This window comes from Thamnophis sirtalis, unplaced genomic scaffold (assembly GCF_051295495.1).
Source record: "Thamnophis sirtalis isolate CommonGarterSnake01/CBP01778 unplaced genomic scaffold, rThaSir2_p1.2 scaffold_7, whole genome shotgun sequence".
NCBI classification, from domain to species: domain Eukaryota; kingdom Metazoa; phylum Chordata; class Lepidosauria; order Squamata; family Natricidae; genus Thamnophis; species Thamnophis sirtalis.
This window is the reverse complement of record NW_028261387.1, coordinates 60,475,673-60,502,908: the sequence shown is the minus strand read 5'-3', so window position 1 is coordinate 60,502,908 and position 27,236 is coordinate 60,475,673. Positions and strand designations below refer to the sequence as shown.

At 39.1% G+C, this 27,236-nt stretch overlaps 1 protein-coding gene across 1 annotated transcript in view; it reads right to left on the bottom strand.

Annotated features, from left to right (window-relative positions):
* Positions 1–2,566: 2,566 nt before the first annotated feature.
* The window catches only part of LOC148044682 (synaptonemal complex protein 1-like), a 31,066-nt gene continuing 6,396 nt past the window's right edge, over positions 2,567–27,236 (bottom strand). The window contains exons 8-17 of the mRNA XM_087720183.1: positions 20,182–20,244; positions 19,037–19,153; positions 15,999–16,109; positions 13,039–13,131; positions 12,600–12,674; positions 10,487–10,513; positions 9,884–10,030; positions 7,282–7,422; positions 3,611–3,697; positions 2,567–3,528 (exon numbers count right to left, since the gene is read on the bottom strand). Coding sequence (XP_087576309.1) covers positions 3,385–3,528; positions 3,611–3,697; positions 7,282–7,422; positions 9,884–10,030; positions 10,487–10,513; positions 12,600–12,674; positions 13,039–13,131; positions 15,999–16,109; positions 19,037–19,153; positions 20,182–20,244 — 1,005 coding nt within the window. The 3' untranslated portion in view covers positions 2,567–3,384. The remainder of the gene's footprint in view (positions 3,529–3,610; positions 3,698–7,281; positions 7,423–9,883; positions 10,031–10,486; positions 10,514–12,599; positions 12,675–13,038; positions 13,132–15,998; positions 16,110–19,036; positions 19,154–20,181; positions 20,245–27,236) is intronic.

Below are 27,236 nucleotides of genomic sequence, written 5' to 3'. Positions count from 1 at the left end.
ATTATAAATTATCTTTTAAAGACATTTCCTTTACCTGTCACATATATAAATTCTGCCTTAGTCCACAGTTCATTGAAAAGTTTCTAAAGTGAAACTAGAAATGGTATATGGTTTCCTGAGCAGGGGGTTGGCGAAAAGACCTCCAAGGTCCCTTCCAACTCTGTGATTGTTAGAAATTGGGGAGAATTATACTTTCCATGTGGCCTTGGTTCCTATTTGCTACTAGTTCTGATTCTGAGCATCACAGGTGCCCATGATAGAAGCAAAAACAAAACCAATATTACAATGATGGATATGTAACTACACAAATAACTTGATGAACTACTGTTACGGATATGTACCTCCCAGAACACACCAATCGGTGTGGAGAACAAGGCCAGACATTCATTGTAGGATATCAGTGCTTTGGTTTACATATTTTACAAAGCCATCACTTGCATAGATTTTTTGATTGACTATAACCATTGCAAGTGTATATCTATGCATCTTGGGGTAGGGGGAAATCTTAATGGGATAGCAAAAGCAGTTGACTGGCATTCCTGTGTGTGAAGAGTGGAACGATAGAATGAATTTAAGGGTATTGTTAAGGATGAACATTAAAAGATTGCCAAAGATGAAGAAATTAAACTTTCTGTTTGTAAATTGTATGTTAGAAAGACAAAAATATTAGAAAGGCGCTCAACAAAGAGCAAGAGGCCTGGTAAAAGGTAGTATTTCAACAAATTCAAGATGAAAATATACTTTGGGGGGGAGGAAAATCTTTCAAAGGAATCAGAATGTTCTAATATGAAATTTGTATGCTAAAGGACACCAATGGACAGATAATAATTTATTCAAAGATCAAAGAAAAATTGAAAGGGTATACTGAACTACTACATAGGTCAACCTCCAAGGTATCTGAGAAGATATTCCTACCTACAAGCTCTAGTAATAGAAGAGGAAGTTAGATCAGCACTCTGGTCAGTACCAAGTTATAAAACTATAGAAACTGATATTCACAAAATTATGGCAAGCAACAAAAGTTGTGCTAATTGGTATTCTTGTGATTTTTTTCTATTTAGCCGTACACATTTGAAATAAATGGCTATATAAAACACGTAAATAAATGTTTTAGGAAACAGATATCTCTGGAAACATAAGAACCTCACCCCTTTCCTAAGGCGTGCACACTAGCATGCCTATTGTCCCTGTCCTATTGTCTGCATTTATTCATACCCATTTCCTGTGTTCATGTCCATGTTTATACTTATACCTATTATCTTGTTCATGTTTGACTAACTAACTAAATAAATAAAACTTTTAGTGAGGAATGCTGTTAAATTTTTGAGTTATGTGCTGTGCTAACAATCTTGTTTTTTATGTTCCAGGACATTTGTATTCATGAATTATACTGTTTATATACAATGGAATTCTGAAATATTAAGTTGACTTTTGTTCCATTTTGTTTTTTATATTTGTAGCAGATAAGCACAACAGGAAAAGTCTGAATTAAAATTTCCCTCCCTCCTTCCCGAATCAGTAAAAAATCCAGAAAGGATGCACAGAATGTAGTATTTGTTTTAACCCTAATAAAACAGTTCAATTTTATATTCCTTTCCTTTGCTCCTAACATTCATCATCTTTGCTTCATTAAGATGCTCCCTTAAGATTTGATACTAATCTCATGTACAAGACTCATTTATATTTTCACTTAAAACACATGGTGTTCCGAGTTTGGAAAATCTCAGAATGAATTTAGGTGTTGTACTGGAAGAAGTGGAAAACATGGGGAACAGTTGGATTCAAATAAAATATTCTTTTTACAGTAACATTTTTAATGTTTTGATCAGTGTTGATATTTTGTAATCTAGCATGAATATTGATTATTCACTATGGATATTCTGGATTTAAAATGCTTTACTGACGAAAGACTGTAATTCTTATTTGAGGACCCGGATTGTTGTTGGGGGCAATATGCTGACTCTGTAAACCGCTTAGAGAGGGCTGAAAGCCCTATGAAGCGGTATATAAGTCTACTGCTATTGCTATTGCTGTATCTATACTATTTTCCCAGTGGTGTACTTTGCTTAAAACTTTAACAGTGAACATTAATGCTGCTTCAGAAGTCACATTGTAGTATCAGAATGCTTTTAATTGTCCAAATGATCAGACAGGTCCCAAAAGTAGGTGTTAACAATGAAAATGCATCACTAATAAAGATGAATATTTGTAGCTCCGGGTTGACATGAGGGGTCCTTAGTGCTCTCTGAACTGGTTTGTATTCTTGCAGATATTTCACTACCCAATGAGGTAACATCATCAGTGCTACTCTATATCAAGATGCATCAAGAATTTAATTTAATCTTAGCATGATGTGGTATGAAGATGATGAGTTTCAAAATTATCACTTACCCTTTAATACAGCCTAGGAAATTTAGATTGATTTTTTTTCTAGAAAAAAAACCTTGAATCTTAATCCCAATTTATGAAACCATCGCTAGGAATTTATAAAGAATTGTTTTTGGATGTGGCTAACAAGACATTTAAATCCTTGTGCTAATTAGGAATATGACTTAACTCAGTGTCAGAAAATAAAATAACTTTATTACTACAATGCATTTCCAATAACAATTAATAATATTTTGCTTCCCACTTTGAAAAATTTCTCTTTGAGATTGCACTGTACTTCGGTAAATAACATGAACATTTAATTCTTTAAACTATATTTTCAATATTAATAATAACAGTAACATTCGTGTTTGCTTACAATAATTTCCACCTGTAGAATATATGGGAAGGCTAACAAAGGGTTATGGGAAGAAATCTTGCTTAACTTTTCTACTGAGGAAGTATGGATTATTAGTTCTGCTTACTAATTATCGTTCTTACACAGGTGAAATTCTTAAGGATGGGATGTGTATACTTCCCAAATACAACTGTAGTTACAAGAAATGGGTTGCTCTGTAAGATAAGCTTTTAATAGATGTGTTCAAATATAAAGTATTTTCAAAAGAATTGGGCTACATTACTGCAAAAATGAATGTTACTGAAACAAAATATAGAAAGTAGACGTGTGAAGTAGGGCTCCTTTGCAGAGCTATATTGACTCTGATCATTCCAATGTATTTCATTCCAATGCAGGCAATGAGATGGGCTTCACTGTAAATATCATTAGAAATATGTTGCAAAGCAATACAGACACAGCAGTGGACTCTTCAACATGTACTAGCCCTTATTGGGATTGGAATTAGATATTGGGATCCACTTTGCAAAGCATTTTCAAAGGGCATGTTAGTCTATATGCCCACTGAGGCTTCACACAATATTAATAGAAAAGTAACTTTGAATATAAATATATATCTAACTGAACAATTAATTCTTCTAACAAGAAAAAATAAAAATGGTTTAAATAAAGAGCTTTCCAGCTTCTTTCATTTTTTGTCTTCGGTCGATTTTGGAAATTGCAGTCCATCCTGCCTCTCGCATCTTTCTCACAGTGGCAAGTTTCATTGAAGATCCTGGAGTTTTCAGAATAGATGGAGCTTGAATCTATATATAAAATACTTGACTTAGTATTTGGTAAATAGTCATTTTGAGGTCAAATTTGGCTTCCAGGAAATTAGTAAAATACCTGCTGTGGTGTCCTGATGCATAGATGAGAAGATTCTGAATAGTCTTTATTCAGCTTTTTAAACATTTCTTGTTCTGTTACAATACTCTTGGGGGGAAATAAGTGTTAAAAGTAAATATTTGCATATACTGAATCCCTTCTTTCATGTTTCATTATATATTACACCCTGCTACTAAAGTATATCTAATTTAGGGTGTTGTATTAACCATTAATATGTACTATTCTTTCTCTCTCTCCCTCTCAGTTCACAAAGAATGTGATCTAAATTCATAGTAGGGAAGGAGATCTATTCTTTGGCATCTCCTCCATAGTAAGCTCATTGCCTTGTTACTTCTGTAGCATTATAGAAGGAGGCTGTATAAGTCTATGGTGGAAAAAAAGAGACTCATGGGTTTTTTTTGCTTTCACAATATTAATGTAAGGCTTCTATGTATAAGAAATAAAAATGTGGACATGAAATATATATTACAACGAATAAGTCCCCCAAATCTCTAATCAAAAGTAACCTAATCATATGCCAATTTTCGTGGAATATATAATTCAGACAGTTGGTGAACATAACAGTATAATGCAGTTTTCTAAACAATATTTCATTCTGTGGAATCAATTAATAAAGTCTCAGCAGACTAATAGGCAGCATGGCATTTATAAATGACAAAAGTAAACAAATACCATTAAAATCAAAAACAAATACAAAGTAAGTTTTAGAAATGTCTGGAAGAAAACTTTGAATGCTTACAAAAAGTCTGGAAGGAACGCCAGATACATTAATTGGGAATTTTGATAACATAGTATCAAATACCAAATAATTAAGTGGAATCCTATAGCACTGAAGAATATGCCCAGTTGACCATCATTTTATTACATAAAGATTAAATTTAACAATTTAATGAGTGTGAATGACCATCCTTAGATATTTGAAAAATAATTTCCAAGTGAAGAATCCAATGCATCTTACAAAAAACAAAGCTATGTACAGCATTTTAAAAGAGGCATATTTGCTGTTCCTGAGCTTCTGAGATTGCATGAACATTAATGAAGACACCTGCTTCATGCAGCCCTAATAAATTAATTTGACAATTTATCTGAATGCTTTCTAGATAACCAAATATAAGTCTAAAGATCTGGCTCTGCAAGTTGGTCTAGGGACCCAAAGGGGGAGGTTCAACTCTGGAGGTGGCTGCTACATTGATAGCAGATGTCACCTCCCTCCCGTTCTCTGCTCCTAACATTCACATCCTTTTTTACTAATCATGTATTTGGTTAAGCAACTATAGAGAAAAGAACACTTAACTACATAAACAGTAATGATGTTTATGCTGTACTGTCTAAAAGTAATCAGGTATTTAATATCAAGTCGGTTTTAATTTATAAAATATAAAACATTATTTCATAGCTTACACAATTTTTATTCCTAAACAGTTTCTGGAGAGTTTTGTAAATTACAACATAAAAGGAAGCAACTTTACATGTTACTGAGTCATTATAATTTGTTATAATAGCATTTGTGCTCTATTAATCTTGACAATATCAGGAAGATCAACTTAATCCACAAATTTTTATATAGCAGGCAGTTAAAAAAGGGAATGCTCAATGGTCCCAATTTGCTTATTTTACATTTACTTATTTTGCTTATGTGTTTCCTTACTACCATAAAAATGAAATGCCATTGCCAAATACATGGATGCCCATCTATTCACCAGATTTTCTGGTAAAAATGTAATTTTAATGTAATTTTAATAATTTGTGATTAATATCCAATTTCTTTTTACAGAACCATGCATGAAAGAGTTTTTCTTCATTCAGCAGGTGTTCTGAAATAAATAGCTACATGATCCATGTATAATATGGTATTTATTTATCTTCTACTTAAGCAGCACTTTTCCCAACAGATTTTCAATCATAACCTTCAATATTTCTTTGATACGCAATATTAGATCTTTAAGAAGGAACTCCATATCACCTATTTGTGTCTACTGACTCACTTTTTTCCTTTGGGAAAGGTTCTATTATACTAGTTTACTTTCCATCTATAGATACCAATTAAGAGCTAAATCCTTTTAATTCCCTTATTAACCTGATTTTGTCTTCTGATCTATTTTCTCACTGACCTTTAGTTAAGTATTTAATGTGCCATGTTTTATAATTTACTGTGATTAAAGTTTTAAATAATTAATTGGAAATGGCAGCTGCTTAATGAGCCCTTTACTATTTCCAATAAATAAAAGATTTATTTTGGTTCAGGTAGGAACAAGTTGATAAAGGTTGGATTGGAAATATTTTTCTCCCTTTCCTCTCATCTCCAGCGTGGCTGTTCCTCCCTTATTTGTTCCAGGAATTCATGCTTAGTTAGATCTGACCTTGAATCTGATTCCTTTATACCAGCTTATCTTCTTTTGGAAAGTAATCTATTTGATGCACTTTTCCAATTGCCATTGTTTCCTTCTGCCTCAAATAGAATACTGCCCCTTTAGAAGAGGGTGAATATCAATATATTTAAAAACCTGTTCAGGAATAATTTGAACCTTTTCCCCCCTGCCAACTCCCACACCCCTAATCTCTATCTTTCCCGCAAGAAGGGCATTTAAATGTTATATCTGTTTTATATCCAGAATAGATCAGGTCACTTTGGTTAATCTGTCATCAAAGAAGCTGGGTGAAAATATTTTTATCTTCTCCCATTCATCTCATTTGCATTAATCTGCACCATAGTTTTGTTTGGGCAAGGAAAGTTTCTACTCAGGTCATGGTAATGTAATAACTGTCTCAAAATGATTTGTTTTTCCAATCTTTGTCATCTCTATATTTCCAGCCCACTTTCCTTGAGAGATTTTGTATTTGTCATTCACATGATACATCAAAGTAGTATCAACACCAGGGCAAGAAACTTCAACTCTCACATATTCACATCCTCCCCATCTTCTAATTGTATCCCATCCTCAAGAGATACAAGTGCTTCACTCTCCCTGAATAATCCTGTAGATTATTAAGAGAGACATATAAATTTAAATTGAATTTATTTATCTTGTTGCATTATCAAGTCTTCTAGTTTAAGTTGTTCATCTTTGGCATTATTCTGCAACCCCAAGCTCTTTGTACATCATTTTCTTGTTTTGATCTTATATGTCTTTGTGTTTTTCATATTTCCCTATTCTATTGCTAATGCATCACCCCCTTCTCAAACAATGTAATAGGGTTAGTAATAAAAAATGACAATAAAGTGAATCCATCAATGGGAAAAATTCAATAAACCAGAAGCAAAAAAGCTATGGAATCTCTGAAGTAAGTTGCTTGTATCTTCTAGTCTTTCTTACATGTTGGCAATATTTTACTATCTAGTAGTTAACAAGCAAGTTGAGAATCAATAAAAGATTCTCTTGCCCAAACAACTATCTCATATATTTACATTTTTACAACCATATCATCTATACCTATAATCCTTTCAATTTTTAAACATTTTCATTTCATTTATAACATTCTTTTCATAATTTTTATCAAGACCTGATGAATACCTCACTCTTCCTTTAAAAATAAGAATTTCAAAATCATGAGAAACCGCAACAGTTGATGATATTAAATTAAATATTACTATTTAACCTTAATAAAATAATTCTACTTTTTGTACATATTTCAAGCCATTTCAATAGACAGAGTAATTTTTAAATTAATACCAGGAGATCAGTGTTTTCAGAGCTGTCCGACCGAGAATCCAATTCCAAAATAACTTTTCTTTTCTTTTTTCTTCCTTCTGAAACTAAATTGGTGCTTTTTCTTAGCAGTTTAGATTTTGGTGGTGTCTTTACAGTATATGTCTATGTAAAATAAAATTAGAAACAAGTTATGATGACTTTTAACAACTAAACCATAAGATGTCCTTAAAAACATTTAAGCAACATAATGTTAAATGTCTCACTTGATGCAATTTGTTATAGTTTATGAGGGAAGGCATCTAAAATAATTCAACAAGGTAATAGCACATTAACATTTTTGCTTGAGCAAAAACAGAGGACTTGAACTCTAGGAAGAGGATATGGAATATCCTAATGAATCAAAGTAATAATAATCCCAGAAAAACTGTGCCCATGGAAAAAAGTTCAAATATGTGCATTACTATTCCTGTAAAACCCTTTGAGGAGTACCGAGGGCCATGATGGCAAACCTATGGCATCCGTGACACAGGTAGCACACAAGGCGTTGCCCTGTCAGTTCCAGCATGCATGCCCACACTGGTCAGCTGATTTTAGCCTTCGTTTTCAGCCATTTTTCCTTGAAGCATCTAGACGGCGAAAAACAACCCAGCGCGCAAACTGAAGTTTGTTTTTTCTCTCTCTGGAGGTTTTAGGAGGCCTGAACTTCCTGAACTTCCAGTTTGCGCATTGGCTGCTTTTTGCCCTCCGGAGGCATCAAAAAACGGCCCTTCAGGCAACCCAGAAGTCAGAAAACAGGCCATTTCTGGCTTTTGGAGGGCCTGCAGGGGCGGGAATCTAGTATTATGACTATTTTTGGAATTCATAATATGATATATGTATGGGCTATATATTTAATTCAGATTGATAATGGTATATACTATTGCAATTACTAAGTGATTTTTAGTATGTATATCATTATATTTTTAGTTTTGTATCTGTTCTTTGTTAAAGTGCATTTTATTGTTTAACTGTATCTATACTGAGGAGTGTTGGAAGTAATCCATTTTTGCTATTTTTGCTCTTTGTTTTTTTAATTTTACTTTTTAAAGCTTTCCATGTTATTTGATTCCCCATCTTTTCTCTTCGGTTGTAATTTTGCATTTTTATCTCTCTTTTTTTGAAATTTAATAAAATTCTTTAAAAAATTGAAATCCCTTGAAAGTCCAATAATTTCACAACTTGCATCCTCATCATCTTCAAATATTTTTATGTCAAGGATAATTAAGATAATAAGAAAGAGATGATTACATATATCAATATGATACAAAACATGAAGGCAAAAAATGATAAAATGAGTGTAAATTTTTTAAAGAAGACCTATGGAAAAAATAGTAAAATTTACAGAAAGCCACAACATGAGAGAAAATTGGTATAACATGTTCAATGGTATAAAATTCTTGCAATAATTGCCAAAGCAGATAGATCATACAATAAATATTGGAAATGCAATCTTTTGCCATATATAGCTCTCATGCAAAAAGGCGCAAATGTTTTTTTGGGGGAAACATACCAAAGCATTCAGAAAAGTCTGAAAATATTTTTTTAGTGGAAACCACAAATATTGATCCTCGAGAGCAAAATGAAAAAGCATCACAATTTATTAAGATATATACCAACAGCAGCAAGAATCTGGCACACACAACATTGCAAAAGAAAACAAAACCTTGCTAACAATACAAGATTTGAAAGTCCAAAATCAGAGAAATTGGGACAATGGAAAGATTGACTGCATATATTTATAATGTAAATCTAATAAGCAGGAATGACTTCCTTGTATACAATATAAATACTATATATATATATATATATATATATATAGATAGATAGATAGATAGATAGATAGATAGATAGATAGATAGATAGATAGATATAGATATATATGAAAATTATCTAAACATAATTAAAAGAATCTAAATAAATAATAATTGCAGTTGTTTAAAAATAATAAAAAATGCATGCCTATTAATACTCATGGAAAATAAAAAATAACAAAAGGGAGAGGGCCGCTGAAATGCTTTTTCTTGCAAATATAGTTTTCTTATTTTTTTAACTATATTTTTTATTCTTTTTCTCATCCCTGCATAAAATTTCATTTTCTTGAATTTGCACTTGAAATCTCACTTCAGTGTAATATTAATGCAACTACAATAATACTACTTTTCTTTTAAAATGATAACATTTATGTTAGAGATTATATTTACAGTATATGTATGTAAATACATTCTATTCTACCTCCCATTTTTATTTCTTTATTTTCTTGTTGCTCTTCTTTTGTCCCTTTATTTTTTCTCACAAATATATGCTGCCGTCTCTTTCCTAAGACAAGAATTACTATTCTGAAGTCACTCAGTTAGCTTTGGGTCTAGGGCAGAAGTAGATTTCACAGTCTCCTGATTTCTAGCCTGATGCCTTAATGGCTCTAATGTATCCAAAAGGCTTGAAATAATAAAAATTAAAAAAATTAAAAAAAACATTTTCCTCTATAAATTAAATAGTTAATATTTCAAAACAAGCTTTATAATAACTATCTTTGTAAATCTAAAATAAAGGAAAGCGAAATAAAAGAATTTGTTAAGGAACAAACCTTGGCAGGTGTCCACGAAGACTTCTCTGCATATTCTATGTTCTCATTAGTAGGTATAAAATGTTGACATATGTTATTTTGGGAGTTAACTGACAGAGAGTCTGAACTGCTAGCTTTAGGAATTTGTACAAGTGATGCCTGTAGTTTCTAAAATTAAATATAGTAAGAACAGTACAAAAGAATAAGAAGAAACCATAAATTCAACTAACTTGAATTAATTTAACTTCTAAAATCAAATTATTTCAAAGTATAAGAAATTCTGAAAAAGTAAGCTAATAAGTCACTTTATGTTTTTTATTCTTTTACAGCCAAACAGAATGTGGGAAAGAAACTACCTTAAGGCACTCTGGACTTTACCTGTCTGAAAACTGAATAATCATACTTTGAAAGATGAACAGATCAAAACTAAATTTGATTTGGAGGGAAGAAGTCAGCCAAGTTAGATTAAGATTAAAAAATGAGCCAGACCAGATAGCAATGTGTTCAGGAAAAAAAACCCTAAATGTTCAAAGCCCCCTCCCTTCTGGCCACATGATCTTGAACAAAACTATTGTGAAAGTGTTGGAAAGAATTCTAAAGCCACGATCTGCATGTTCTCCTTACCTGATTTGCCTCTCTGGCTAGGTTCTCCTGAAGGTAAAAACAAAGAAAACAAAGCAAGTAAAATGATTTTTTTCATAATATGTAACTTGCCTTTTGATTAAGAAGTCATTTAATTTCAGAAAAGACTTTATTCCTACTCTCAGCTGAAAATATAGCAAATGAAAATTTATAAATAAGCCTCATTAACTTTCAAAGTTCAGTTGAATGGAAAAATTTGTAACTATCAGTACATCTAATTGTGTAAAAATATTAAAACTAAGCCAGCACAGAATTGGCTTGCTTTGATTCAATAATTGTTCCAAGTTATTGACCATATTGTACAATTTATTTAAAACTGTTGGTGAATATTGTCCACTTCAGATTTTTCCAAATTTGCTAACACTTTAGGTCTTAGCCTTTTTATTCTTCTTCATATTTAAAATATATTTTTAAGAGCATAAAAGTTGCTTATGATTGACGAATAGGGCAAACTACTATACAAATTCCACTTTTACTACAATTTCCAAAAGGCTTCTTCTGATGTTAATTCATTAAAGAGGCTATATTTATCTAAAAGATAATATATTTAATAATGTTTGGTTTAGGAACCATGTTGAGAGACATGTTTTATCAATAAAGGAGAATACTTGTAGTTCAGGGTTGGAATGAGGGGTCTCGAAGAGCCAGGCACAGCCTCAGGTTTTAACGACTGTGTTGCGCTGTTGCAGTAGCACTACACAGCAGCCATGAAGTCACCACGCTCACGAGTAGCCGCCCAGCAATCCCCTTTTCCAGCCGGGCACAGTGCCATTCACTGATCAAGGGGTATTGCCAAGCCCCGTGAGCGCCTGTTCGCCACCCTCCGGCTCCCGCAGCTTGGCGCCTTTGAAATGCCCCTAGGTCAGTGAATGAAGCTCTGCATGGCTGGAGAGGGGGGGGTTGCATGAGCGGCTTTTCCGCTACCCACTCGCGCGCCTCCCAGCCTTACGATGCCATTGCCTAACTCTCCCTGCAGAGCCAGGGCATCTTCGCTACCGCCCACCGCCGCCACATGGCTTTTTCTGCAGCTTCCAAAGCACGGAGGTAGGATGCAGAGGCTTCTGGAAATTGCCACTCTGGGAATACGCTCTATGGTTGTATACTCTGAGAATACGCTCTGCCGGCAGCCAGCCCACAACCAAAGAGCATACTCCGAGAGTGGCCGTTGCCAAAAGACTTGGCTGTGGATCTCCAGAGTTTGGAAGCCGGAGAATAGGTTATGCTTGGAGTGCCGCGGCGGCGCAGCACCCTGACCGTGCAGGGAAAGCTGGGCTAGGGCATGGTGAGGTTGGGAGGTACACCAGCTGGGGACAGAACAGGTTCTCGTGCTACCTCCCTTTCCAGCCGGGCAGAGCACCATGCACTGACCTAAAGGTATCCCGAAGGCGCCAAGCCGCGGGAGCTGGGGCGAGGGCAGAGCACCACGCGGCTTAGGACCTTTGGGATATCACTGGGTTGATGAGTGGTGCTCTGCCTGGCTGGAAAGGGGGTTGCCGGATGGCTGTTCGTGAGCATGGCCATCTCATGGCTGGTGTATTGCGCTGCTGCGACAGCGCAACACAGCCATTTGCCCCTGAGGCTGTGCCTGGCTCTTCGGACACCTCCTCGCAAGAGAGCAGCCACCCGGCAACCCCAAAACAATAAGCCCCCCCAATAATAAGACCTAATCAATATTTTGGGGGTCAAAAGAAAATAAGACTTTGTCTTATTTTTGGGGAAACACGATAATATAATCAATGCAGCACTGATGATATTACCTAGTTTCAGTAATGAAATATCTGCAAGAAAATCAAGTTAAGAGAGTACGCCTCAAACATGTTTATTTTTTTATTAAAAAATGATAAAAGGTGTTTACTTTTTCTTAATCTTTTCCTTCAAGTATGTAATGAGTTTATTAATTAGCTTGTAATTAAAAATCAGATACAAGTTTATTTAAATGGATATTTTATACATATTACTGCTGGATGACATTTTTTATGCAAATATAATAAATTAGGATTTATATTTTAATGTCTAGTCATATGGAAGAACATTAAGAATTTATTATTGTGTATCTTTACACAGTGTATCTTTACTGTAAGTTCAGAAGACATACCTTCTCATTAATTTCTCTTTTAAGCTGCTCCTGAAGAGAAAAAACTTCATTTTTCTTACAAGAAAGTTCATTTTCCTGAGAATAACAATTATGTGAGAAATAAAGTTGAGACAAATCCTGTGAAATACTCATCATTTTTTTTTAAAGCAGTAAGAGTAAATACAGCAGAAAAAGAAACTATTAAAAAACAAAGTTTAACTCAAATTCTTGTGAATACATAGATACCACCATGTAATTTTCACAGCAAAAACAATAAGTGATTTGTTGTTGTCATTTGTCAGGAAGTTTTTAAACTTGCAGTTTTACTCTGAAATTTTTGAGTGTTCTTTCATCCAAATACTATCCAGGATAGCCATGCAAATACCTCAGAAAAAAAGAAAGTTAAAGTACCCGCATCTAATGCACATCAGTCTAAAAATAACTTACAAGATATTCTTACCAAAGACTCTATTTTTGATGATAGTTCTTGCAGTTTTGACTTATGAAACTCTAATTCTGTATCTTTCTCATCCACTGTTTTATCATATTGGTGCTGTACAGAACAGATATTTAGTAGTTAAAACAAGGATTACATTCCATACCAATTATGTGCCATCAAATCATCATCAACTCTTATTTCTCCATGGTGATGTGTCCCTAATGTGAGATATCACTAAGAACTGAACTAAAAATAATATGCATTTCAATATAATTATTAAGCGAATGGCAAATGGCTGTATTTTATTTCAATTAAGTACATCATGGGGTAAACACAATTTATCTTAACTAGCAACTTTTACTATGGAGATTATATCACTTTTGTTTTTCAGTAAGAAGTACTGAACTGAAGTCAAACTGTCTCAAACAGATGTCTCTTTTCAAGAAAAGTAGTGTCTGTTAATGTGCTGCACTTGCATTTAAGACCCTTCTGTATAGCAAAATGAAATGACAAGGCCATTCTGATACTCTCTTCATTCTGAACAGTGCTCTTTTCATAAGGTCACTGATCAAAACCTATTGGAAACAAAGGACCTTTCTGTAAGTTATAGGGTTTTCAAATATAAATCAGCTTGGTTAAATGACTTCAGTTATACAGACACTTTAGTAACTCTTACCTATGGACCACAAGGAGCACATTTTCTCTTTGTTTTCTCTTTAAGCTCATTTACAATTTAGTTGCTGTAGTCTGAAAGCAGTGGTGGATTGCTACCGGTTCGGACCGATTTAGCCAAACCAGTAGTGGTTTGACGGCTTGGGTTGCTGGAACCGGCAGCGACCCAGGCTGCCACGCCCCCAAACTGGTTCCCCGGATGGTGCCATAAGTGTCGTAATCTTGTAGACAGAACAATTTTAATTGCAAGCCACGTGCACACAAGTGAACCAGCAATAGTGCCTGCTGGAACCTACCCGTTTAAAAGTGACACATTTAACATTTATTGAAGACATGTAATGGAAACCACCAGCCTGTTGCTTGTTAAAGCTGGGCAAAAGTGTTCTTATGCCAGTGAATACTTTCTGTATGGACATTCTAGGTTGCAAGGAAAAGGAGCCTTCAGAGGTGAATGTTCTGTTATAGTAACCTTACGGCAAATGTACCAGCACATTCCTGGTTAGTAGCTGTATGCCTTCATAGCTAAAACTGTTGTGGCTGGAATAGGCTACCTCACTGAAACTGCATATTCCATCTAATTTTTTATGCCGGGACATGGGACTATCAAACATGTGGAAGACCAACTATCAGGTACCTGTACATAAGCAAAAATAAAGAAGGGCAATTTTGACTTACATTGGAAATGAGACAACTACTACACTAATGTGGGTTGCATGTGGGTGTGTGAATGCATGTATGTCTATATGATGTCTGTGTAGAGAGAAAAAGAAAGACCGAGATCTGAACAATTTTCACCTCTCCCAATGCAATAAGAACAAGCCAGACAGTTCCACTGGCTGTATTACTTGAGATTTAACTGTCCTGCACAAATCTCTCCCACCTCGTATTTCATCATTCTTAAGTTGCTGTTCCTATGTACATATTCTTTGAAAATATCCCTATTAAACACATGGGTCTTTCTTCCATATCTCAGTACATATATGGAAGAAAGACCCATGTGTTTAATAGGGATATTTTCAAAGAATATGTGCATAGGAACAGCAGTTTAAGAATGATGAAATATGAGGTGGGAGAGATTGTGCCATACTAAAACAATGCTTCAGTGTTCCAAATAGAAGGGCACGTTTAAATTGGGGAAAGGTGTTGTAACGTAATTCAAGGATTCTACGTTCCTTTTCAAGATGATGGCTCAGAAAACATCCTAAGGTTTTCTTCATATAGTCAGAACAATGATTAAAGTAAGAAAAATTACTTCAAAATGCTTAATCCATTTGGAATATAATTATTCATCACTGCTAATGTTTACTATTCAGATATCATCTTTTCCTCAATTTTCTGCAATAACATTTTGCTTTATAGAAACTACTCACTGGTCCTTCCATAGATTTTCTTCTTTTGAGAAGCAGATATAAATGGCTTTTTCCAATAGAATTACAGACTCAGAACAGGGAAGTAAAAACATTTTCCTCCCTATTTCTATCAGAAAGATAAAGGTGAGTGCATGTAGCAGAAATGAAAAGTGAAGGGGACCTGAAATTTGTAGTAAGCCTCCTATAAGACTTTGTTTTGCTTAATTTCTGAGAGAAAAGTCAAAACTCACTCTCCAGACTCAGTTGCAAAGCCAGGTGTAGGTAGAGATAGTATATAAGTAGTACTACATGCATTCACTTCAACCTACGACCAGAACTGAGCTCTGAATTACGATTGTAATTTGTTCTGCCCATTAAATGGGACACCATGTGCTCATGCCCAGTTTTACAACCTTTTTAGTCCCACAGTACTTCAGTGAGCACCATGGTTGTTAAAGAAGCCCATTGTACCTAAGTAAATCAGAAGTAAACATGGGTTTCTGGCAAAAAAGTCATGAATCACAGTCACAAAAATATGAAGGTGGGCTGCTTGCCAAGCACCCAAAATGGGAGGGAGGAACTGCCAGAACTTCACAACTGGGTGATAAGTAGTTCTGGGGAGACTCATTATAGCTTCAAATAATCATTAAGTAATTGAGTGTCATGATCCCATCAGAGCCTAGTTCAGAGGGGGAGGAGTTGGAACAGGGACCATCCGACAAGGATAGCACATCTCCTTTGGCATGTTTTGTGAAGACAGGGCTGAGGATGATGCTGAGGATGATGCTGTCCCAGGCCCTTCAGGCATTGGAGGAGGTGGTCAACCAGACGGAGAACTGCCTGCCCTCATAAACACAGAGGATGATTGGTTGCCGACAGGTAGTGGTGCTAATGGCCAACATTGTATTATCTATCCCGTGTCTGTGTGTGTGTGTGTGTGTGTGTGTGTGTTATGCTTACCTTATGTTTTTCCATAAGTGCTACCATTTCAGTAATCTTGTGCTGACATCGCATATCTATTTCTTTCTGCATTGCCACTGCCTCATTAGTTAAGGAATTCATTGTTTCTATCTAGTAACAAGACAAAACATATGATTGAAAGTGATTAAATGAGAGAAAATGATTAAATGAATTTAATTAAGCTAACATACATTGAATTAGCTATATTTTTAATATAATAATTTTCTGGATTCTCATACAATACTAATCATATAAGGCAACATTAATTTCAAACGGGAATTTGGAATTGGAATCTATCTTGATTACATTTGATATAGAGGCAAGGCAGACATCAAGCTGCTCTCCAAGGGTCAGACTACTGTATATCTTTAGGAGGGAAACATCACTAAAATATTATTTATTAATTTTTTTCTGCCTATTTACCCTATAAGATAACTCTGCCCAGAATACCAATTATTCCAACCATTATGCCATTCCCATACATACATTTTACTCATAAAAAATGGTTCTACAAGAATCTAGGAACCAAGCCATCCTAGATCAAAACCAATACTGAATGACACTTGGAAGTATGAGTCTGATGTGTAGTGTTTACTTCTCAGCCCAAGAGCTGCTGTATCCTGTAGCAATTGTAGCTTGCATTGAAATGTTCTCCTATGCAAAGTGCACTGCAAAGGTGATGAGGATATGAGTTACTATTACAAACTCCTGCTCCAAGTAGTGCTGTAATGGATACACCAAGAAACACTGGGCAAAGGTCCTCCTGATCACAGCCTCCACCTGCCCAGCCACCAAAAGTCTAGGAAGGCATATCACAAAGCTGTTTCTTCAAGTAGTGGCTCCCCATTCAGACTTAAAAATGGAACAAAGAACTAGATTACTTCCAAACAAACAGCATTTTTGTGTTATTTGAGTTCAACCTCAGCTTGTTTTGCCCTCTCAGATACTTAGTGCCATTGTGGTACAGCTAATCAATATCTTGATAGCTTTTTAGTTCAATTTACAGATTTACTACTGAGTATCATCAATGTACTAGTGATGTGTCATCCCAAACTAAGTGTCATTTCCAGCAGCCTCATCTTGACAGTAAACAACAGTTGAAAAAATAGACACTTGGGAAAGCCCATAAGGCAGTGGTCCTCAATGTTTTGGGCACCAGGGACCGATTCCGTGGAGAAAGATTTTTCTGTGGACTGGAGGGGATATGGTTTTGTATGCTGCCTGCATCCTGTGGATGGGGCTTTGCTTGTTTGTGAGGCCCAGTTTCTGGCAAGCCACAGACTGGTGCTGGTCCATGGACTAGGGGTTGGTGAAGCCTGTCCTAAGGGACTGTCCAAGGAGAAGACCACTCTTCTCCAAACAATTATCTAGAACCTAGAAGGTGAACCACTTAAAATATGCCTCCCCCAATTTTCAGAGATCAGAGATGTATCAGTAGGATACATGGCCAAGGGAATCAAATGCCATCAACAGATTAAATATGAGCTATAAATAGTGCATTCCTCTTAGCCAGGCCCAATAAATGTCATCTATCAGAACAACCAATACTGCCTCATTTTGGTGCCTGAATCCTAAAAATCCAGGTAATTCATTTCCTCTGGGGCACACTACAACTGAAGTAGACCACTGTCTCAACAACCAGCCATAAAGAGGAAAGTCCAGGTACAAAGCAAAATTATTTAATGTAACTTAGTGCAAGAAAGGCCTCCATTCCAGATATAATAATGATAGCCTCTGTTCCATTTTATTAACTTTTTCACTGGTAGTGCACTAACTTTTTTTTCTGATTTTCAATCTGTATATTTGGTAAACAGAAGGACAAAATAATAGAAATATTTATTGTTCTCAGTAAGAGTTTTTGTTCTTATTATTGTTGAAATGAGGTTATCCAAATGCCTTTTATTCTGTTGAACTCAAAACCAGGCATCATCCTTTGGGAAGAAAGAGCCACTCAACAATGCAACACAGAAATTAGAAAATCCTAATTCCACTGAATACCTTAAAAGGAAGATAGGCAAACTGATTTTAAAATACTTGCATCTACAACCAGGTTGATGTAGTTGCTAAGGTATTGAACTAGACATATATAGATTCAGATTTAAATCTACTTTTAGCCACAGAAGCTCACTTGCTGATTTTTAGCCACTCACTTACTTGCAACCCAATCTATCTCACTAGGTAGGTGATGTAGAGAAAATTAGAAGGAAATGTATTCTATCTTCTGAAGGAAACATGGGCTATAAATATTTTTTTAAAAAATTGTCTTCTTGAAAATGGGAATAAAATTGGAAAGAAAAGCATGTGATGCATGTGCAAGGTTAATTTTGTTATCTTGCAGTTGTAGTCTGTAATATTATTCCCTTTTCATTGTTTGTATGGACTCATTAATATAGTATTTAGTATCTTATTTTGCCTTATACTAGACCTTACTATATTTTATAAGCAATATAAGCTGAAATTTGTATTGAAATTGTCACATAAAGCTACCTTTGTTTCCAAGGGGCAGCCTAAAAGAGATCTATTTTGTCCTCTATTAAACTGTAGATGTGAGAGGAATGCATTTATTCTTGCCCTCATTATTACAACTTTGAGGCTATCCAGTGTTTCAATTAAAGTTTAAAACTACAATCTCCTAGTTATGGCCATGAGTCTATAGGGATGAAAGAGAGACAAAGATCTAAGCTAAGGTTTTTTGCTGTTGTTGGCATAAAGTGGCATTCATTGTTTCTTTCTCTGGGATGAGTGTCATTACATCCTCTATATATCATTTTGCATGCGTTTCAGCTCCTTCCTTTTCCCAAACCTTTAGGATTTTGCTTCCAAAGTTATTCTAAGGATGAGATATAATACTTCTTCGTTCAACCCATATCAATCTTTTACATCTTGTTTACTGAGAACATTCTGAAGACAAATCAAAATTATCAAATAGTCAACCTGTAAATAACTCATAAACATGGACCATACAATGAAATACTGCATACGATTATGCTAATGTAAATTATGCAGTTCTATAAAATACCAAAAACATCAATTCTCACCTCCTTGAGAAGTCTTTTTTCATTTGTCTTAGACATCTCAATTTCATTTTTATAGTTGTTACTTGTTTCTTTGTGTAACTTATTTGTGTTTTCCAACTCTAATTGCAAAATATTCACCTTTGAACAATAAAAATGAAAACAAGTTTATTCCTATTCATAATAACCAAGGGATATGGCCAAACAACATAATTTACTTCCTATCAACTTTTCATACATTTCTATAATATGAATTCTGCTTCTGCATTTTCCTTGCAATGAACAAATTTCTAATTGTTTAAGTTTTCTAGATTTTTGCAACCCAAATATGGTAATCTTAACTATTTCCAAATGGGATCTCAAAATAGTTGAGGAATTGAAATGGACATGAAATCAGTGGAAACAAAAGTGAATTTAATGAAATTGTCAAATGTGCCTACTTCAAAAAATATTGAGAATTACTTCAGACCTCACTAAAGTTCAACTAGCTTCTGCTTTTCAGTTAAGCATTTCCACTTTTTCAGGTTTCTTGTTTTAAGAAATTAATTCTGTAATATTAATGTAACTTTCAAGTAACAACACCTTTTTAGAATCATGGAAACCTAAAAAAAACCAGGAGCTGTTTTAAATAATAGCAAAGAAGCATTATCATCAAGTGACATTCAAATTCTTCTAAATCAAGTTTGAAAAATATATGCCCAAACAGGTAATATTTGACACTCCTTATTATACCAAAACTAATGTCAGCAGAATTATATTCAGTTGGAGAATTGAAGTCAAATAATTATTTTCAGATGTCTTATTTCAGCTTTTATTCCTTTAGTCCAAGGTGGGTTGCTCCTGGTTTGGCCTGGATCGGGTGAACTGGTAATGGCAGCGTCGGAAGGCTCCGCCCACCTGCCTGGATGCTTCTGCACATGAGCAACAGCATCACACGCACACACACGCACGAAAGAACCAGTAGTAAAAAAAATGGAAACCCACCGCTTTAGTCTATTACTATATTGTTCAAACTGTGTATCCCTCAGAAGGCCATAGTAGTAAAAAAAGTAATTCATAAATGCTTTTGTTAAATGCCACTATGTATCATACCTTTCAGATCTAATTCCTCAAATTTGTATTATTTTTACAACAATTTTGTTAATGATGCAAAAAATAAACATGCCTACCTTTCCTTCAGTAATACTCAGTTGCTTGCTTTCTGATCCAAGTTTCTTTTTCAAGCTTTTATTCTAGTAACAATTATTAATGAAGACTTTATTCACATATTTAATTACATATCAACATTTATGCAGTTATCGCTAGAATTCCTAAACTCAAATATGTATTTTCAAGTCTGCCCAACATCATGTGAGCCCATGAAAAGGTGTAGCTCCTTTAAGAAGCAATTAGCAATCACAAGGAGATACTCATGCTGCACCCTTGTTTTCTTCAGATCCTATTATTTAATTATGTTTGTATAAATCTTTTGCTTGGTATTATGGAATATAGATTAAATCTAGATCAAACGTGTTGTCATTGCATTGCAGTAACATAATCATTATATGGCCTGAAATATCAGTTTCCCTACAAGTGGAATAGTTGAAAGTGTAAGAAGAATGACCGCTTAACTGAACGGTTATTCTCTGGGCATTGCTGGAGATCCAAGCATGGGTTAAATCAGTGATGTGCAGTGAGGATTACGGTTGGTGAGGCAAGAGTGCGGCAGCGGCAGGAATGGAGGAGGCAGGTGGGCGAGGTGGCAGAGAGCGGCAGCAGCGAGAAGCAACGTCCCTGCCGCTGTGTCCGACAGGCGTCTTGCGTTTATGTCTGCCATAAATGCGAGACATCTGTCAAACACAGCGGCGGGGAGAGAGGTGGCAGGGGGCGAGCGGTGGTTGTGACGGCGCGCGGCAGAGAGACTTGCACCGACCTGGAGCGGGAGTTCGGGCAGGCAGGGCCAGTGCGGCGGGCAGTGGCCGTGACGGCGCCCGACGGAGAGACGTGCACCGGGCTGGGCTTCATCAGCTTCTCCCTGCCGGAGGATGCGCAGCAGGCCCTGAGTGAGATCCGCATCTTCGGCGGCCACCGGGTCAGCCTGCCGCTGGCGCGGCCCAAGAAGAAGCAGAGGGCGGTAGGAGAAGAGAGCGGCGGCAGCGAAGAAGCCCCCCGGGAAGCGCCGGAGCCCCCCAAGGTCACCCCCCCCCCCAAGAAGGCCCGGCTGATCGTCCGCAATCTCAGCTTCAAGTGCACGGAAGAGGAGCTGAAGAGTGCCTTCGCTGCCTTTGGGACAGTCCTGGAAGCCTCCCTGCCCAGGAAGCGTCCCTGCCGCTGCTGCGCTCCGCCGCCTCACCCCCCTGCCTCCCCCGACCCTGCCACTATGTCCAACAGGCCAGGTGTCTCGCATTTATGGCGGACATAGATGTGAAACGCCTGTCGGACACAACAGCGAGAACATCCCTGACGCTGCCACGCCACCACGCCCCCCCACCTCCTCTGACCCTGCCGCTGTGTCCGACAGGCCAGGCATCTCGCGTTTATGGCAGACATAAATGTGAGATGCCTGTGGGACACAGTGGCGGGGACAGAGGAGGCGGGTGGGGGTGAGGCGGCAGCCAGCAAAGAAAGGGGACAGGAGGAGGAGGAATGGGAGAGGGGAGCAGGACGGGGCTCCCGGTGGGGGGGGGAGGGCTGCCGCTCTCTTCTCAAACAAACTCTCTCTCAAATTTAGAGTGAGTTTGTTTGGGTGAAGTGAAGAAAGAAACACACGCACACACACACACACAAATACACAAAAATTACTCACAATAAAAAAATTACAAATTAAATTACAATAATTTTGAATCACCCCCCTTCCGACCCACATACCTTTTCCAGCTGTGTCACAGAGGATTTCAACCCTCCTCTTGTCCTCCCGCCATGATGAAAATGGAAAAAATGGAAAAATAAAAAGGCAAGATCTGCTGCTGCCAGAGAAGGAGGTGAGATAACTACAGATCTTCTTCCCTTCATGGGACTGCAAGGTGGCGCAGTGGTTAAATGCAGCACTGCAGGCTACTGCTAGATCAGCAGTTCAGCGGTTCAAATCTCACCGGCTCAGGGTTGACTCAGCCTTCCATCCTTCCGAGGTGGGTAAAATGAGGACCCAGATTGTTGGGGGCAATATGCTGACTCTCTGTAAACCGCTTAGAGAGGGCTGAAAGCCCTATGAAGCGGTATATAAGTCTACTGCTATTGCTATTACGTGCCTCCTTTGCATAAGGAATTTTTCGCCTTTTAACCCTTGCTCAGAGTTAAGCAAGGGTTAAAAGGCGAAAAATTCCTTATGCAAAGGAGGCACGTAGTTATCTCGCCTCCCCCTGCAGTTAGCACTAAGCAGAGTCATCCACTGTGACTCTGGCAGCAACTACCTTAGCCTTTTTCCTTTTAATTTTTCTTTTCTTTTCATCATGACACTGGTGAGGTCACCCCCACCCCTGCCTCCCCTGAATGCATGTCCCTGGGTTAAATTCAGTCTATATGCCCAAGGACTGAGTTGGGATTTTCTTTAGACACGACTCCTGTTCCTCATTGAGGTCCAGTTTAAAAATGAAGGCGTGAACCAGTAGGGAACGTATGAAAACTGATTCCAAACAACCTGTCGAATCCTGGACTCTATTGAAGAACCCTGGACGGGGTTGGACCCTCCTGCAGCATCCAGAGAATGACCGTTCAGGTAAGCCAACAGTCATTCTCCTGTGCGTTGCTTGGAGAGTCCAAGCATGGGACATACCCAAGCTATGCAGTCCCAGGAAGGGAAGAAGATCTGTACAGGATATGCGGGGCTGTGGCAACCCTTTGTAACACTCAACTCCCAAACAAGGCTTCATCTGCAGCAAAGGAGTCAATTTTGTAGTTCTTGATGAACGGTGTCGGGGACAACCATGTTGCCGCCCTGCATAAGTCATCAATGGACGCTTGTGTCGCCCAAACTGGTGTGGTTGCGGCACTCCTAGTGGAGTGTGCAGTCACATGAGCTGGAACAGCCCTGCCCCGATGCTCGTAGGCCATCTTGACGCACGCTCGCAACCAGCAACCGACAACTGAGAGGATACACACTAGAGGATGACACTTTCCACACCATGGACTTCGGCTGAAATGACACAAAGAACGCTTAGGATCATTGAAACCCTTTTGTCCTCTTGACATATCTGCAGACAGCACGATGGACATCCAGGACCGTTCTCTAGTGTGTTGAGGGTGAGTGCAAAAGTTAGGGAGGATCAACTCCTGTGCCCTATGAAAATAGGAATTGATTTTTGGGAGAAATGTGGGGTCCAGATGTAGAATGACTCGGTCGGTTTAAATTATACACAGGTCCTCCCTGACCGAAAGTGCTGCCAGCACTTTCCTGGCCAATTTGACAGCGATGAGAAAGGCAGTCTTTAACGTCAGATGACGGAGGCTGGCAGTTTGGATTGGTTTGAAAGGAGCTGCCGTCAGGCCTTGCAAAATGTAGGTTAGATCCCAGATAGGGTATTTATGGACTGCCAGTGGGTATAGGATAGAGGCGCGCTTCAGGAAACTCTGGACCTAAGGATGCTGCCCAAGTGACTGAGCGGATTCCCTAGCCAGGATAGTAGATAGGGCCACAACATGACACTGGAGGATGTTGGGAGACAACCCTTTGTCCAACCCCTCCTGTAGGAAGTCCAGGAGGTGTGGAATGGATGCTGAAGCAGCTACGAGTTTGACCGACACCAGGTAGAGAAGGTGACCCAGGTTGCGTCATAAATCCAGATGGTGAAGGGGTGCCTGGATGCTTGGATGGTTCAGATAACCTTGCCAGAGAAGTTGTGTCTCCTCAGGAGATCCCCCACAAGTGCCAGACAGCTAACTGGAGCCACTGGAGGTTTGGGTGGACGATGGCCCCCTGGCTGAAGGAGATCTGGTCCTGAGGTATTCTCCAAGGCTTGTGTACGGAGAGACTGACAAGGTCCGCATACTAGGATCTCCTGGGCCAATGAGGTGCCACCAGGAGGATGTCCTTCCCCTGTCAGAAGTTTCCTGATGACTTGAAGAATGAGGGGAAGATGCAGGAAGGCGTAAAGGAGGCCCGGAGGCCAGCTGCATCGCAGAATGTCAGTTCCCTCCACCTGAGGGAAGTGGTAGCATGAGTAGAACTTCGGGAGGTGGCATTGACCAGACTGGCAAAGAGAATGACCTCTGGGAGGCCAAACCTCTGGATTATTTGTTAGAAAATAAATACGCCTTTGCTGTAGAGGTAGGAGGAACCATTGGAGTTCCCTTGCATGGAGGCATGCCCAGGAAACCACCTTTAGGCATGATATCATTATCCCCAAGAGTTGAGATAATGTTACTATGACTGTTTTGGAGCTTCGGACTTGTTGTACCCAGCTCCTGAGGTTGAGCAGGTGGTCCTACAACAGAAACACCTGACAACTCGCTGTGTCTATTATTGTGCCGATGTGCTGGATCCTGATGGTCAGTGTTAGGTGGCTCTTCTTCTGGTTCACCGAGAACCTGTGCTGTTGCAAAGTGTGCATAGTGATCTGGACATCTCGGAGAGCTTGGGAGGTGGATAACGACTGAATGAGTTATGTCTTCTAGGTAACACTGGAGTCGTATTGGATGGGTGCAGAGGTGAGCCGCCACTGCTGCCAGAAGCTTTGTGAAGGTCCTGGATGTGGCCGAAAGCCTTGTATTGGTAATGCTTCCCATTGTAATGGAACCTCAGTAACCTTCTGTGCAACCGGTGGATGGGTAGGTAGGTGCAGGTATGCTTCTTTTAAGTCTATAGAGGTCAGCAGGTCTTCCTATCTGATACAACCAAGGAGCGTCTGGAGGGATTGTATCTTGAAGTGTTTGTAGGCCAGATGCAGATTTAGATTTTTCAGATCCAAAATGGCTCTCCACCTCCCACCTCCCCTGAGCTCTTTGGGACCAGAAACAGAATGGAATAGAATCCCTTATTTTCCTGCTCTACAGGTAGGGGCGCTATGGCTCTTATGTCTAGTAGAGGTGGATTTCTGTCTGCATGAGCCCTTTCTTGAGGGGGGAGGAAGGAACTGGGCAGCAGACAAAGGTCTGCGGGGGGAAGGACAGGATGTCTAACATCAGTTAGACTGACTATGTTGAGGACCCACACGTCTGTGGTTATTTGCACCCATTAGTCAGCATACAGCTTTAGACATCTGCCAATAGGAGGGACGCATCGGTGGTCTCTTGTTCTATTCGAAGGGGCGATTGTTTGACCCTCCTTGAAAGGGCCGACGGAATGCCTGCGGCTGCCTCCCCTTGTTTCTAAAGGACGACCTGTCCTGGGCTTGGTCACTTGTTTGAGGATAGGGTCTCTGGTAGGAAGGAGTGGTAGGAGGGGGATCTTGCACCTGAAAGGGCTGCTTCCAAAATAAATTGGAACCCTTCCGATCAGACTTCCTATGAGTGGACAGGAGGACCTTACGTTTGTCCTTCGTCTCAGTCAGAACTTTATCTAGGGATTCTCCAAAGAGTTGCCCTCCCTTAAATGGGGCTGAGGCCAGCTTCCATTTGGACTTCATAGCTGCCTGCCAGTGGGGTAACCAGAGTAGCTGGCAAGAAGTCACATTGGATGCGAGGATTTGGAGACAAATTTGGCTGCATTTAGGGATGCATCCGCCAAATATTCCACGGCTGCTATGATCTTGTTCAGATCCTTGCACCACCTGAAAACCTCAGCGGGGGGGTTGGATCTCAACTGGCGTAATCAGAGCAGAGAGGCCCTGGTAAAGAAGGACGCCGAAGTAGAGGCCATAATGACCCAGGCAACTGTCTGGTGTATCTTATGACAGGTCTTTTCCGCTTTCTTGTCCTCTGCTTTGAGACCCTCAAAAAGGTCTGCAGGTAAGACAGAATTGGAGGTCAAGGAGACTATGGGGGCATCTACCAAGGGAAGTTTTTTATGTCCCCCACTGGGATTGGAGCCAGCCAGGTTGCGCCCACTGGCGCTGAACCACATTCATAAACAGCTCTGGAACCGGAACCAGATCCTGAGCTGCAGCATTTTCCTTAAAGAGGCCTCCTGAGAATTGAAGGGTGCTGGTGCCCCTTGAGAGGGGGAACTCAACTGAGTGGAGGCTCTAGACTTATGCAAAATGGACTTGAAAAGAGAAGGCTTAAAAAGTCCTGCAAAGGCAGGCTTATCAGGAGGAAGGTCTTCCTCCTCCGATAGTTCCAGGTCCCCCGTGGCTTCCTCCTCCCAAACAGATTCCTCCATTGCTATGGATGTGCCGGGAGACTTGGGTGCTGGGATGAGATCCCCACCCTAAGAAGCCTGAGTTGGACGGGATTGAGGTGGCCTGCCAGAGCAAGGTTCCTTTTGGTGAATCCCTTTGGCAATGCCCTGAGCTATGGCTTGGGCAATTACTTCCTTTCATTTCCACTGACAAGGCTTGGCCCTGATCCTCCACAGGCTTGGCTCTATTTGGTGCAAGCCTGCCCTTGGCACTAGAAGGCCCAGGCTCTAGAAGGCCCAGGGAATGGCGCAATCAAAGGGCTCCTGTTCCCCCCTCATGGAGGAACCTGGGGAATCCTGGTAGTCCAAGGAGGCATCTGGAAAAAGATTTTGTGACCCATCATCTACCAGTGAAGGAGATGGGTCCCTTTGGGATGGAAGATGGTCAATTTTCCCGGGCATCTCAAGTGAGGCACTGGGTTGCTGGGCCTGCTGCTCAGGGGATCTCGATTTCCTTTGTGCCCTCTCAAAGGTATTTTACAAGGCCTTTTGCCTCCTAGCAAACTCCATAGATGAATTCTTGGTTTCTTTAGAGCCCTGGATATCCTTCACTTTGGTGCCCTTCCTGCCCTGCCCCCTCTTAGGTGGGGTTTCTGCCTGCTCCTCCTCAGCCCTCAAACCTTCATCCGCCATCTTGTCTTCTCACGAATCCTGCTGAAGTGGACTCCTCTGGAAGCTTGTAGCCGAAGATGGTGTGAAGTAACCTTGGAGTAACAGAAAGATACCGGCACAAGCCAGCAAGCTCCGCTGCACCTGCAGATCCACTCTCTGAGCTGGAGCATGACCTGGATGGCCAACAACTCCAAAGTCGCCCTCTGCGTGTTTCTGGGGGAGGTAGACCTTGTCAGCGTCCCGAACAAAGGTAAATGCTCCCCAGTGGTGATCTGCTGCTTTAGAAGGGCAGCGCAGCAAGGTTATTGAGCTTCCGGCAAAAAAGTGTGTGAAGCGCTGTTCCAAAATGGCTGCCGCGCG